We start from the raw sequence: 13,243 nt of genomic DNA, 5'->3' as shown, positions 1-13,243 counted from the left end.
CTTACAGCAGGAGACGCCTGGAAGGGGCTTGTGTCCCTCTGGCTCCTGTGCTGCGCTGTCCACGCTCCTGTGTCTGCTGCGGGGAGCTGACAGAGGTTGCCTTTGTGCATGAGGAGCTGTCCGAAATGCAGGAGGTTGGCTCTGCAAATCCCAGCCTGCGCTCTGTGGCACGGCATTGGACGTGGCCATAGTCCTAGGGTCTGTAGGGTCACCCCGTGTGCCCCTATTCCCCACTGTGGCTCCTCTCCTGCCGCGATGGATGGGCAGCTGCATGGGGCTGTGCAGGCAGAGGCACCTCTGCTGAGACGTTGAACACTTTGTGTCTGTGGCTTGTTTTTCCTAAGCCCAAACGCTGTCTGGAGAACAGGGTGTTCCTCAGCCTGCTGGCTGCGGTTGGAAATCCCGTCTGAAGGCAAAGAGCAAGTCAGCAAACGAGCTGGAGTGAGAGCTCAGGAGCCTTTGCGGCTGATCAGGAGGCCTGGCTCCCCTCCGGGGACATCCAGGTTCGTCCGTGCTGCCTCTTCTTGTGCTTGCCAGGCCAAACGCCCCTGTGCTGTGCCCTCACCCCGAGGGCTGTTCTGCATCCCCAGGGCACTACCGCATTCCTTCACAGCACGATGGGGGCATCTCCAGGCATTTCTGTCACCACGAGGGCAGCAGGGGGATGGAGAGGCAGCCCGCACCCATGGGGGAGTTTGCAGGGAGCAGGGCGGGCAGGTGCTAGGGCAGAGTTTGCTGCTCTTTTGTTCTTTTTTTCTTCTTTCTGCCCCCTCCACCGTGCGGGCAGCCAATGGGGCAGGCGGGCCCGCGGCACCTCCCCGCAGGGACTTTGTCCTGCTTTCACCTGGGCCAAGGGGGGACCTGCCCTGGGCCTGGCACTCCGAGGGCTCGGCAGGGACGGGGCCGGCTGCAGGATCCCTGTTGGCCACGAGGTGAGTGGGTTTGCAGCTGCAGTGCCTCCGTGGAGCGCGGCACGGAGGGGCCGCACAGCCGGGGAGCCGTGTCTGCTCTCCAGACAAATGGAAGTGCATGGCAGGGAGTCCTGTTTTCCCCTTCTGCTGTTTATTTTCCAGTCAAGGTTGTAGTTCAAGTGTTTGCTTTCAGTGACAGCTCCAGCATGTGCTGGCCTCGAGCTCTGTCATCCCTGCCTGACCGCCCTGCGCAAATGTTTGTGCTGGCACGGCAGCGGGGCCGGGAACACGTGTCTGGGAGAGGACAGGGCTGCTTCTTTCGGCAGCAGCGCCAGATAACGCTGGCTGGAGGTCTCCCCTCCAAACGGCAGCCCGTGTGTGCTCAGATAAATCAGCATTTCTCAGCCGGGCAGGGAGAGAGCAGGACGGGACAGAGGGGCAGAGCTGCGGGCACGTGGTGGTGGCACACGGCCGTGGGGCAGCGCGGTGGCACCTCTGTTTCCATCCAAGCTTTGTGGGTGCTACAGCTGCTCGAGGTTCCTGGTCAAAGCCCAGATTTAAGGCTTCAGCTGTGCTTAAAAATATGGGGAGAAGGACTCTGCGACGTGTTGATCCTGTGCTTGTAGGGGGAGCATGAGCAGATGGCTCGAGTGGCTGCGTGCGGGTGCTGTGGAAGAGGCTCTGCGCCCTTCCCTGCTCCTTCTGCCTCCTCCATCCCCTCTGCGATCCCTGAAGTCTCAGCCAGGCTGAGGACAGCCGGCTGCAGCCTCCCTTGCCACCTGCCTAGAGAGGAGCAGAGGGGGAAAATCCGCCCGTCCGTTCCCCCGCCTGGGCTGTAAATCCTGTAATTACGATGTAATGATGGGATGCTTACCAGAGTAAGCACTTTTCCTTCGAGTGATAAGGAGGAGACACCGAGGTTCAGAGTCCAGCCCCAGCAGCAGGTCTGAGGGCTGCAGAGCTGGCCACCTGGAGAAAACCTCACAGGACGAGCGTGTGTGTGCAGCAAGGATGGGAGGCTGCGAGGACTGGATGCATCCAGAGCTGGCCACGTCTGTGCTATGGTACCCTCAGTCCGGCTCCTCCATCCCTCTTTGGAGCTGTGTTTTTGGGAGCTGGGGAAGGCTCGAGTGGGCTCCCGGGCTGTCTGCACGGCAGCGCGGGCTGTCACGGCGCCTCTCTGCCTGGCACGGAGGTGCTTCCCCGGGCACGTCGCTCTAAAACTAATTTGCTTGATCATTTTAATAAATGGAGAAGGGACGTCGTGGGGTGCGAGTAATGGGGCATTAATCCACGCCTAGCTGTGCTAACAGCACTCTAGGAAGGAATTACCGCCACGTAATTCATCGCCTGCGCAGCTCTCGTTGCTGTAATTACGGCACGTACACATCGGGACCCCCTTCCACTGGGGTTCCCCAGCCTCTCCCACTCGAAGGCAGGCCTCTGGTGGCTCTCATTCCCCCAGCCCGCCTGTACCAGCTCCTCCAGGCTCCTCGTGCCTCTCCTCCCTAGGATAAAAGCACAATGTTGTCCTGGATTTCTTTTTTTTATCGTCCCATAAGACTAGCAGCATTCTCCTCTCCGCTGATGGTTTTGCTCCTCTCGGGCTGCAGTAGTTATTGTCCTGCCCTGGGGTCTGGCTCTCCCCAGGAGTTTCCCTGACAGGACACCGAGGGCTTCATCCTGCACCACCCTTTAAAGGGCTCGGGGCATCCTGCAGGCTCCGGGCAGGCGCTGAGGCAGCGTGCGCAGTCACACTGCGCCTGTTGTGCAAGCTGGAGCCGCGCTTAAACAAACAGAGCTCACGCAAGCTTTCCGCTTCGGTGCACTAAAATCCCTCAGTGCATAAAAATCCCCTGGCCACGGACATCGAGGCCTCTGCGGAGCCGGGTGCTGGGTGCGTGGTCCTCAGGTACGTGGCAGGAGGAGCGCAGCCGAGCCGGGCAGGTCGGGATCGCCCTGTCCGAGCTGCTGCGCGGGGAGCACAAACATCCTGCGGAGGGTGTAGATGTTATCAAGCGAGCTTTCATGGTTCAGGGCTTATTTACGCCGGGATAACAGGCTTTCAGCTGGAGCTGGCCTGCCTGTGTTTGTTTTTGTCTACTGGTCTTGTTCTGGTGAAGGCGATGGGGAATCAGATTAAGCCGACCTGAAGGAAGTTGCTCTGGGAGACGTGACAGCGCACACAGGGAGGTGCAAGCACTTGGGAAGTGCAGGCTTCACCCAGCTCTGGGCATTTTTAAGCCCTGCTTCCTCAGAGCAGTCCGGATCAGGCGAACTCTCTGGAGAGGGATTGTGGAAGAGCAGGAAGGTAGCATGATGCAGCAGGTGAGGTCGGCGTGCAGCGTTTGGAGAGGAGTCCCCTTCCTTAGCAAGCCGTGTGCTGGTCGCTCGGGGCTTGGGCTGGATTTGGGGCTGCCAAAGGCAGCTTTAGTCCCACACCGCCAAACTGTGGGGCCATACAAGCGCTCTCCCTCTGCCCCATCCGTGACACTTGGCATAACAGAGTGGTGCGGGTCAGCGCTGAACCGTGTGTGCAACCTTCCCCCTGCCTCGGGGTTAGGCTTTCAGGGAGCTTTTACCCTCGGGAGTGCCTCTTGCCCTCAGGTTGCATCTCCAGAGCAGCAGTATGTCAGCCCGAAAGCCACCTTGCTGAAAGTGAAATCCTGCAGGGCTTAGGAAATCATCTGCAATCAAGGGGCAAATTTCAATCCCGAGGCCAAGGGCAGAGGTATTTCCTCTGCTTCTGTCCTCCAGAAGCGGTGTGTCTGTGCTGGAGGGAGGGGCCGAAGGGGTCTTGCAGTGGCATTTGATCCTCTCGGGGTGGCTGCGTGGACCTGTAGAGGGCTGGGGTCGGGGATCCTGGTGTTTGAGGGTGATGAGCCCCGCTCTCCTGGATGCCAGGCAGAGCTCGGGCACTGCCTTGCTGCGGCCCTTCCTCACGTGCTGCTGGAGCCTGACGACTCTGGCAGCTCTTCCTTCCAGTTGTGCATCTATATTTATGTGTATGCGGGTGTATTTTTACACGGCTCCCTCGGGAGCCCAGTCAGCAGCTCAGTCTCCTCTAGCAAAGGAGACGAGGTGCTCTCCCAACTCACTTCTTCCTCTGCCTGTCTCGCCCTGCCAAGTAGGACCGAGCTGCAAGAAGAGCAGTGCCCGTCCTCAACCGTGTCTCTCTCTCTTTCTCTCCTTTCCCAGGAAGAAACCAAACTGGAAAAGAAGTGACTGAAAAAGAAATTAAAGAACGGTTTGAAGGAACAAATCCATTTCTTAACAAGATCAAGTTGGAATTAAATGGCTGATAAACAGATCAGGTAACGTTTTTTAAAAATGTTAAGTTGTTGGCTGTGCTTTGGAGTTGTCTGTTGAAGTATTTCCAACTCAATCCCTTTTGTAATACAGGAGGTTGGAGAAAAACACCTGGGCATCTCTTCTGACCTTAAAGAGCTTTGACTCCTTCTCTGCTCCTTTCTTACCTTCTTTTTTTTTTTCTTTCATCTCTTATTTTTCCTCAGCCTTTTCTTAGTTTGTCTGCCATGTTGTCACATCTCTGCTTTCTCAAGCTATTTTTCTCACTGCTTTTTATTTCCCTCCTCTGCTTTTGACCTTTCATGACCCCATTGCTTTCTGCTTCCTCTTCCAAAGGTCAGCTTGACCTGCTGACTTCAGCTGCTGACATCAAGGGAGCAAAGCAGGCTCCTTGACCAGCTGCGGATCCAGTGCTTGTCGGTACAAGGTCCGCGTGGATGCAGCCTTGTGCCCTTCTTCTAACCCCACTCTACACTTGAGTGATTGCAGGAACATGAAGTACCAATAATAATTTGTGCCACTTAAGTGCACAGCAGGAGCTTAAGAGTGTTGGTGCCAGCATATGCAAAGGCTGGGTCTGAGTCCGGTCTGGGGATGGACTGGGATGTGTTTTTTCACACCATCGTCCTCTTAGCTCACGAAGATCTGTGCCAGTGCTACAGCTGGGTTGAACTTTCTGCTGCTTGTGAAGTTGTCCAGGATGAATGACTCCTGTCTGCCACGGGATTCCTCTTGTTTTGTTGTGGTTTTGGTGTTGTTGTTGTTGCCTTTTTCTGATAGTTGCCTTTCCAGGTTGTTAGCTCAGGACAGGAGGGAAGCAGCTAGCCTGGACCAGTGGGGGAATGAGACCTGGTGACAGAGGACTGGGATTTGGTGACAGCTGAAGGCTAAAGGACAGAGGGCTGCCCCTTCTTAGGGCTTGCCATGATTAGGATATCTTCCTGCCCACCATCCTCCAGCAAATGAAGGCAGTCCTGAGCTGCACTGATAAGGATGCAGCACTGCAGGGTGTTCATGTGCCTAGATTTGCCTGCCGCCACTCCAATCTGGAGCCCTTGGCATGCTCTTATGCCAATGAAGGGCACGCTGAGATTCACCCCGTGAAGCCTGCCGGGTGCATGTCCCTGGTAGCCCCAGCAGGGCACCGCAAGCAGATGTCCCTGGCCATGCTGAAGGAAGGGGAAATGCCCTGTAAGGTCTCCTCCAGCCTCCCCGATACTCCCTGGCAGTGTGAACAGAAGCCTGCTGGCTACAGGGGCTGGTTAGAAGGGCTCAGAGGGAGCACTGGGAGAACTGGGATGTTTCTCTCTCCCTTCTGGTGTAAAACTGAGCGAGTGGCTTTATTCACGTGCCAGCCTGCGTTAGCTCCACTGCAGCAAGCACTGTGCACGTGGGCTGTGAGAGGCAGGGGCCGTGCAGAAGGTAAGAAAGGGAGAGAGCAGAGAGCACCAAGGTAAGACACGGAGTGACTCAGTCATAAAGGAAAAAGCTTTTGCTTCAGCTGTGGTGCCCAGCTCTGTCTGATCCTTGGTTTCAGGTTCCTCTCTGTGCCCCGATTCCTTCCCCTTTTCCTGCTCAGGTCATCCCTGCCATCTGTGGGACCGTGAGCCTGTGGCAGTCACAGCCAGCCGAGCTGAGGACATCCCTCTGAGCTTGGGGAACACACCGAGCGCCTCCTCCCTTGCAGCGCAGGGGGATGGCACATCCCGTTGTCATGCTAAAGCAAAATGAGCTGAACACCAAAAGACCCAAAGCCACAGCAGCACTTTGCTGCAAGGTGAGGCGGAGGGCACTGCATTTCCGCAGCTGTGCTCGGCTAACTTTATCTGAGGGTTTCAGCAGCCTGTCTGTACCAGGCTCCCTCTGCAGTGCTCCCGCGTAAGCAAGGATTTCTCATCCAGAGGTAGGGTGAGAAGCTCTGTGCAGCCCATGTTGCCCCAGGTTTTTGGCTTGCCCAGATTTATCAAACTATCCCCCTTTTGTGCTGGGGTCCACGCTGAAATCAGTGAATCTTTTGCCCCCGGTGTGCCAGCAGGCAAGGTGTTTGCCGTGTGCCTGTGCCTCGCTCCCCCCTGATGTTAAACCCTGGGATGATCTCGCTGTTGGAGCAGGCTGAGAGCAGGCATCTGCCTGCCCCGCGTGTCTCGGAGACACTTAGAGAAGTGGTGACAGCTCTGAGGCTGGCAAGAGGCACAGGTAGCATTTGTGACCTGCCAGCAGTGACTTCAGAGCTGAATTTGGGGAAGCTGATGTGATCCTCTCTTGAAATACCCTCCCGTCCAGCGGAGCTTCCATCCTGATGCTCTCCTGTTTGCTCTGTAGCCTGCCCTTGCAGTGTAACTGGGGGTTAGATGAGAACGCTGTGAAGCTTGCTTACTCCTTGACATTTCCCCGTGTCCTGAGACAAAACCAGCACAGGAGCTTGCAGGCACATCTCTCCCCTTCTCCAGCCGTGGTGCGAAGATCCCTGAGGCAGCAGAGTCTCAGGCTGGTGAGTTTTTAGTCTGGCCCAGCGCTGAGCTCCTGCACTGACTGGGGCCTGGCTTCCACACACGCCGTGCCTGATTTAATCTCAGTCAGCACCGCCTGGCTCCTGGCTGTGGGCTGAGCCAGGGCTGCTGCCCATCCTTGGCACCTCTTCCTCCAGCTGCGGCAGCCGCGGGGCTGCCGGGGAGGAGGAAGGAGCTGTGGCTGCCAGGGAGCAGGAAGGAATTTCCTGCAGCGCCGAGCTCCTGCTTAGCACCAGCGGGCAGGACTTCTCCTGTCCCAGCCCTCGTCTGGCTGCTCCCCACGGCGAGATCTCGAGCAGCAGCCCGGAGTCTCCACGCCCAGTGCTGAGACAGCTGTTTCTGTGTCCTGTCCCCTCGCAGTTTACCTGCCAAGCTGATCAATGGAGGGATAGCTGGGCTGATCGGGGTCACCTGCGTATTTCCCATTGACCTGGCAAAGACTCGCCTGCAGAACCAGCAGAATGGCCAGCGGATGTACACCAGCATGTGAGTACTGCGTCCGCGGGGCTTTCGGTGGGGAACCCGTCCTCCTTGGTACCTCTGCCAGCTGAGCTCAGCATTTCCAGGAGCTCGGCTTTCCCCCGGGAAGCCAGGGGACCATCTCAGAGCACGCTGTGCTGCAGCAAACAGAGCGGTTATCCCGGCTGCTCAGCCCAGCAGGTGAGATCTCTGCAGAGAACACGTCTGTTTGTGTCCCTTGCTGGGGAGCAGCGTGTTCCCTGCTTGTCAGCACCGGCCAAAAGGGCAGGGGGGATCAGGACCAAAGCACAAGGAGCCTGGTTCACTTCTCCGCTGAGCCACAGCCAGGTGCACGAGGGAATCTCTGGCTCTTCTGTGGCTGTCATATTAGAGGGAACAATCCTTTCCTTTGCTGTCAGCTTTGAAAAGGACAGAGTAACCCATTCCTGGGCTGGAGCACCGCAGTGCAGCCCTTCTGAAGCCCCACAGGCTGCAGAGGGTTTCGGGATGATGGGGTCTTGTGTCCAAAAAATCATGCTGCAGGCTGTAGGAGAAGAAGGCACAAATGCCTTCAGCCCTCCCAATTCCCCTGTGCTTTGTGAGGTGCGTAGGGCTGTGTGTCTGCCGTGGGAGCGTGCGTTGCCCTTAGCACAAGCTGCTTTAGCTCAGGAACCAGAGACAGGCATTGCTTTGCAAAAACTGGTGTCATTGAGGGGAGAGAGGGGTCTGGGACTGAAGATGTGCATCCTCTCCTCCTGCCAGTTTGTTCAGAAGCAGTGCCACTTGCTCCCTGCCCTTCCACACCGGTTATTTTCCCCTTCCCTGCCCAGGAGATTCTGGAGCAGAGCGGGAATAGGAAGGAAACGCTCCCTGCATTGAGGGGAAGGGAGCAAGGCTGGGCTCCATGTCCCTGCTGCAGCCCAGGGGGCTGGGAGTGCTGCCCAGGCCTTACAGATCCAGGGCAGGTTGCGTGGGGTGGAGGCAGCTCTTCCCGCTCCCCTCTCTGCTGTGGCCTGCTCAGAGCAGCACCATTGGCTCGGGGAAGGTGCCTTGCTCCAGCAGCACGATGGAAGAGCCCGATGGGTTACAGGCGAGAGGTGCCCTGAGTCTGGGGCTGGGAATGGACGTGGGGTGCCCCCAGGAAAGAGAGGGACGCGTGCAATCTGCAGGAGTGGGACAGGCAGGGCTCCGAGGGATGCGGGGGTGCTGGAGGGCAGGGAAGCTCAGTGCCTCGGCCGGCAGCACTGCAGGGTGGGCTCCTTGCAGGCACTCTGTTACCCTAGAAACTGTCTTGGCCAAAGCAGGCAAAAAAGCCCTGGAGAGAAATCTGTATTTCCTTCTCTCCCACCTCAGCTTTACTGCAGAGCGGACGGGAACCTTCCTCCTTGTGCTGCCAAGTCTCTCAGAAACGTATTCCCATTTTAATCAGCTACATTGCCCTCGTTGCTCCTTAAAAAAAACCTGTTGCTCCTGAATAATTGACACGTGCATGCATGCGTGCACACCTCTCCCTCCTGCTACAGCCACAGCAAGCACCCGACCCCTCCCAGAGGCTCCGGAGCAACCTCCAGCCAGCCATGGAGGACCCGAATTTCTTAGCCATGCTTTCAAAGGGCTTTAAGCAATTCCGACAGCCCGCAGAGCTTGTAGGTTAAAAGGGAACGCAGTGGGGGCAAAGAAGGTGGCAGCTTTCCCCCGGGAGCTGCCCACGGCTGCCTGCCCTGGCAGTCAGCATGCTGGAAGTCAGCGCTTTGGGCCGAGGGGGAGGCCACGGCTGGCTGAGCGCTCAGGGCACCCTGTGTCTGCGTGCCCTGCGTCAGATTTCATGCAGGAAGCGGAGCGCTGGGTCCCCTCCCCGCTTCCCTCTCTGAGCCGGATCGAAAAACACGCGCACGGGGATCTGCTCGTCAGAGCACCTCGTGTGCAGTGCCACGGGGAGCCTGGATAAGCAGCCCTCGCAGCGGCATTGTTCCCTTTGTGTGTCCAGAAAGCAGACAGCGCGTGCGGGGCGAGACGGGGGTTTCAAAGCCCTGCTGAATTAGGGGCTGAAGTCGGGCTCGGGGCCGAACAATGGGGCATTCAGCGCCTGACGCCTGACCTGGCCCGGCTCGGGGTTTTGCTGACGGGTTGGAAATGAAAACCACTCTGAGAGATTTGGTCTGTTGCCTTTGGGCTCCCGGGGCTCATCTCTCCCTGTTCTGTTCGCAGGTCCGACTGCCTCATTAAGACAATCCGCTCGGAGGGCTACTTCGGCATGTACAGAGGTGAGAAAAGCTGAGGCAGGGCCCTGTGTGCTGACCTGCTGTAAATCTGCCTCCTCGCCTTGCTGTCAGCAGCAACTCCGCAGCTCCTGAGGAAACGTGGACGCTGCGGCCACCCAAAATGGGAAACGGGACGTGGGACATGGGACATGGGACGTGGCACTGGCTGCTGAGGCAGCAGCACCTCTTGCCCAACTGGCTGGTGGGCGTTTCGGGGGTGTGGGGTGGATGCTGGGGATGGATTGGCTGCTTTGGGGCAGCTCTCCCGGGGGCAAATAACCCCGAGGAGCCCTGGCACGCTCTGTGCTGAGTGCCAGCACAACGCCTGCCCCTTGGCTTTCCCGAGCAGCGGGCTGCTCCTGGGTTCCCAGCCAGGAACGAAGCCTGTGTTGGCTTTGGCCTTAAAAATCCAGCTGCAGGCCAATTTCTGGGGAGCGGAAGGAAGAAGTTGTTCCTGGGAACCTACAGGGGAGATCGTGGGGTCGTCAGGGCTTTTGGGAGAGACCGCTCAGTCCTCTCAGAGGAGGTAAAACACATCCAAGATTCGTGAGAAGCACGAGTGCTTTTCTGGGAAGAAGGTAAAGAGGTGGCTCAGCCGTGCAGGCAGTGGGAGAGGGAAATCAGATGGTGGGACTGCTTCCTGCCCCTTCCTTCTGCCCCCGTGCCCCAGCAGCTTGCAAATTGTCTGGTGCAGTAGACAAGTCCCACGGCTATTCTGAGCGCAGCCGTTCAGCCAGGCTGGCAGCAGCCAGCAGCCCGGGCCAGGCTGGGAAATGCCCTTTGCTGCGGGTGACGTGTGGTGTTTAGCTGCATCTCGGCTGAATGTGTTCCCAGCACAGTGCCACAGCGGTGTGTCAGCCTTCCCTGGCCTCTGCTAATAATATCTCCCGTCTCACCCCCTGTATTCACACACCGCCTGCCAAAATTACCCTGGACTGCCAGGGTCATGCTAAGTTTTCCAGGCTTCATTGTATCCTATAGATACGTGGGATAATTATCTCTATATGGGCCTGGCTCTGCCCCTTCGCTCCCCGTCTTGCTCAGTTCTGCTGTTTCTGACATCCTCCATGCGGAGCTGCCTCCGTTTTCTATCCCAGGAAGCACGAGCCGTATTTTTCCATGAGGTGGTACAGCAAGGTGAGCTGTGCCCTCCTCCCCTGCTCGTGAATCGGCTCAGTTTAGGGATCACAAACAAGAGCACCAGTCCTGCACCGGGGTCAGAAAGTGACTCAAGCCCCCTGCTGTTCCCTAGGGCTTCCATGAAAAATGAGGTTAGTGACAAAACCTGAGGCTCGGGGAGAAAAGGGCACTCAGCGGCTCTGCTGGCACACAGCTAGCTGTTCGCACCTCTCCCTGCCCGATTTCATTCTTTGTGGTGTTTCCCTGCTCCTTTGCGAAGTGTGTTATTCTTAATGATTGCAATTTATTTCGCGTTCTGGTTGCCTGCCATTGCTGCAGGTCCGCGCCGCGTTGCCTATAGGCCAAGATTAGCTTTTAATTAGGAACACACAGTTGTTGGCATAGCTAACTTGAAGAGCTGTGAGGTTTTTTGAAGAGGTAGAAAACACCTTGGAAAGCAGACAGCCAGCAGCTGAAGTATCTAATTTCTCCTCCTCCAGTGGCTCGATGCTGCTGTGGATTATCGAGGGCAGGGATTATCCATTCTCTGCTAAGCAGCTTTGCTGATAATATCAGAGATGGAGGAGAAAAACCCAGGTTCATTTAACTTTTCCCTGTCTTTTCTGTATTTTCTTTTTCGCTTGCTGCCACACAGTCTTGCTCTGTGGCTGTGGTGGGCAGAGGGAGAACCACATCACAGTGCCCAGGCATGGCTGTTTTCTTGCTCTGACTTCCCACACGGTGGAGATGCGTGCTCTGAGCAGAGGAGATGGCTTCAGGGATGCCCGTGTGATGCTCCCATGGAGAAGTCGCCCTGAGCCTGTTTTTAGGCTGTCTGCAAGCACCAAGCAAAGCTCTGCTTTGCTTTCCGAGATGCCTGGAGCTCAGCGTGCTTCAGCGTGGGCAGGGGAATCGTAGTCATCCCCTGCAGGACTTTTTGAGCCGTAAGATTTAGAGGGAGGAGAATATTGGAGCACTAACCTGATGGTGCAAAACCCCGTGTGCCCAGACGGGACAAGCCAGGCGGCCAGTTTCCCCCAGGGCAGCTTGCAGGCTGCGTGCCCTGCTGTTGGATGTCACTAATGCCCGGCTCCATGGCCCCAGCTCTTCTTTGTGGCGGGCACAATGCAGGGATTTGCTGCTTGGTGCTCCGGACAAAAAGGAGTTCAGCAGGGGGAGCGAAGGATTGTGCGCCCCTGGTCCCCAGCGAGCCCAGCCATGGGGCTGGGAGGGGAATTTCTGCACACCAGGGCTCAGCTCATGGGGACAAAAAGCTCAACAGCCCCACGGAGCAGCTGCTCTGAGGGTGACACCCAGTGGTGATGTACAAACGGGATCATCAGACCTCAGCAGTCGGTGCAGAGCTGGCTGGAGCCTCTGCAGAGGAACTGGTGGCCTTCAGCAACGAGGCAGCAGCACACACAGGAAGGGGGGAGTTGTGCTTCCCGGTACCACAAGGTATTTGCAAAGGAGCTGGGACTGGGTTTTAATCCAGCTTGTGCTCCTTTCTTGGTCCTCCACCCTTCTGAATTCATAGCAATGCATCCTTGGATGGGGGACAAGGAGGCGTGGTGCGGGTCAAGAAGCACATTACAGACGGAGCAGAGCCGTGTCACAGCCCTTCAAAACCCAAGCCTGGTGGGAGGCAGGGACCCCACTCATTTCCAGAGGTGTTTTGTGGGGCTAAATCCCGTTGGGAGCTCTCTCCCAGCTGGCCTTGCTTTTTAGCAGGGGCTGCAACATGTTCCTGAGTGCTCCAGTGAGCTGTTCAGCCCTCCGTTTGCATTCTCCAATGGACTTTCCCTCTCTTCCTCTCCTAGGAGCTGCGGTGAACCTGACTCTCGTGACACCAGAGAAGGCTATCAAGCTGGCAGCCAACGACTTCTTCCGGCATCACCTCTCCAAAGATGGGTGAGCAGGGGGTGCAGGCCTTTAGCATCCGCCTGAAGGGCCACCAGCCCTCGGCACAAGGCTGGCGAGATGTCCAGGCAGAGGTGGAACGGGGTGATGTGCTGACCTTGGGCAGCTCAGCCAGCCATTGCGTTTGAGCGAAGGATGTCATGTCTAAAACTAGAAGTGAAAAGCACTTCACGGGATGACTGCTTTTTATTCGAGCCTCTAAAAATAGTCCTAGATCTTAGTCAAGGTTAACAGATCCCGGGTTTGTAAGCAGCGTGTTTGAGAGGAGCCCGCTGGGATGGCTGCTCAGGCAGCTGCCGGGAGGCCCCATGTCGTCAGCGTCCCGTTGGGTGCTGCTCTGCTCTTTCTGGCTCTTCAGTGATTGTAGCTCAAACAGATGGCAACCCAAATTCTCGAGACCCCAGACTCTCTCCTCTGGTCCTTTTATAGCTTGAAAATAATTTCAGGGAGGTGATGAATGAACCCAAGTTTGACAAAGGGCACTCACTGGCAGTGTTGCCCAGCATGTAAATGCCGAAGGAGTAGGATTATCTGTTTAGTTTGAGTGGGGTGGGGGTTAGTTCCTGTGAATTAAATGCCAGTAAAAGATGCTAGCTGGGCACTTGAGAGGAGCTGGATCCTGAATATTTAATGCTGTTTTCACCAAGATATTTCCCCTGCAGTTCAGAGGCCGCTTGTGTCCCCCTTCAGGCCAAGAGCTCTCTCCAGCAACAGCCAGTGAAGGGCCCAGCAAGGGCACTGCCTCAGGTCCTCA

At 57.0% G+C, this 13,243-nt stretch overlaps 1 protein-coding gene across 6 annotated transcripts in view; it reads left to right on the top strand.

The window, feature by feature from the left end:
- The window catches only part of SLC25A22 (solute carrier family 25 member 22), a 35,353-nt gene that overhangs the window by 11,148 nt on the left and 10,962 nt on the right, over positions 1–13,243 (top strand). For 4 of the 6 annotated variants that reach the window (XM_068684499.1, XM_068684495.1, XM_068684497.1 and 1 more), the window contains 4 exons: positions 4,110–4,225; positions 7,091–7,216; positions 9,398–9,453; positions 12,390–12,480. In XM_068684499.1, the coding sequence (XP_068540600.1) occupies positions 4,206–4,225; positions 7,091–7,216; positions 9,398–9,453; positions 12,390–12,480 (293 nt within the window). In that variant the 5' untranslated portion in view covers positions 4,110–4,205. Of the gene's footprint in view, positions 1–776; positions 933–2,794; positions 2,824–4,109; positions 4,226–7,090; positions 7,217–9,397; positions 9,454–12,389; positions 12,481–13,243 lie in introns of those variants that run through there. The other 2 variants (XM_068684496.1, XM_068684501.1) reach the window with 2 other exon arrangements.

The sequence above is a fragment of the Anas acuta genome, chromosome 5, assembly GCF_963932015.1.
Source record: "Anas acuta chromosome 5, bAnaAcu1.1, whole genome shotgun sequence".
NCBI classification, from domain to species: Eukaryota; Metazoa; Chordata; class Aves; order Anseriformes; family Anatidae; genus Anas; species Anas acuta.
This window is presented reverse-complemented; position numbering and strand designations above follow the sequence as displayed.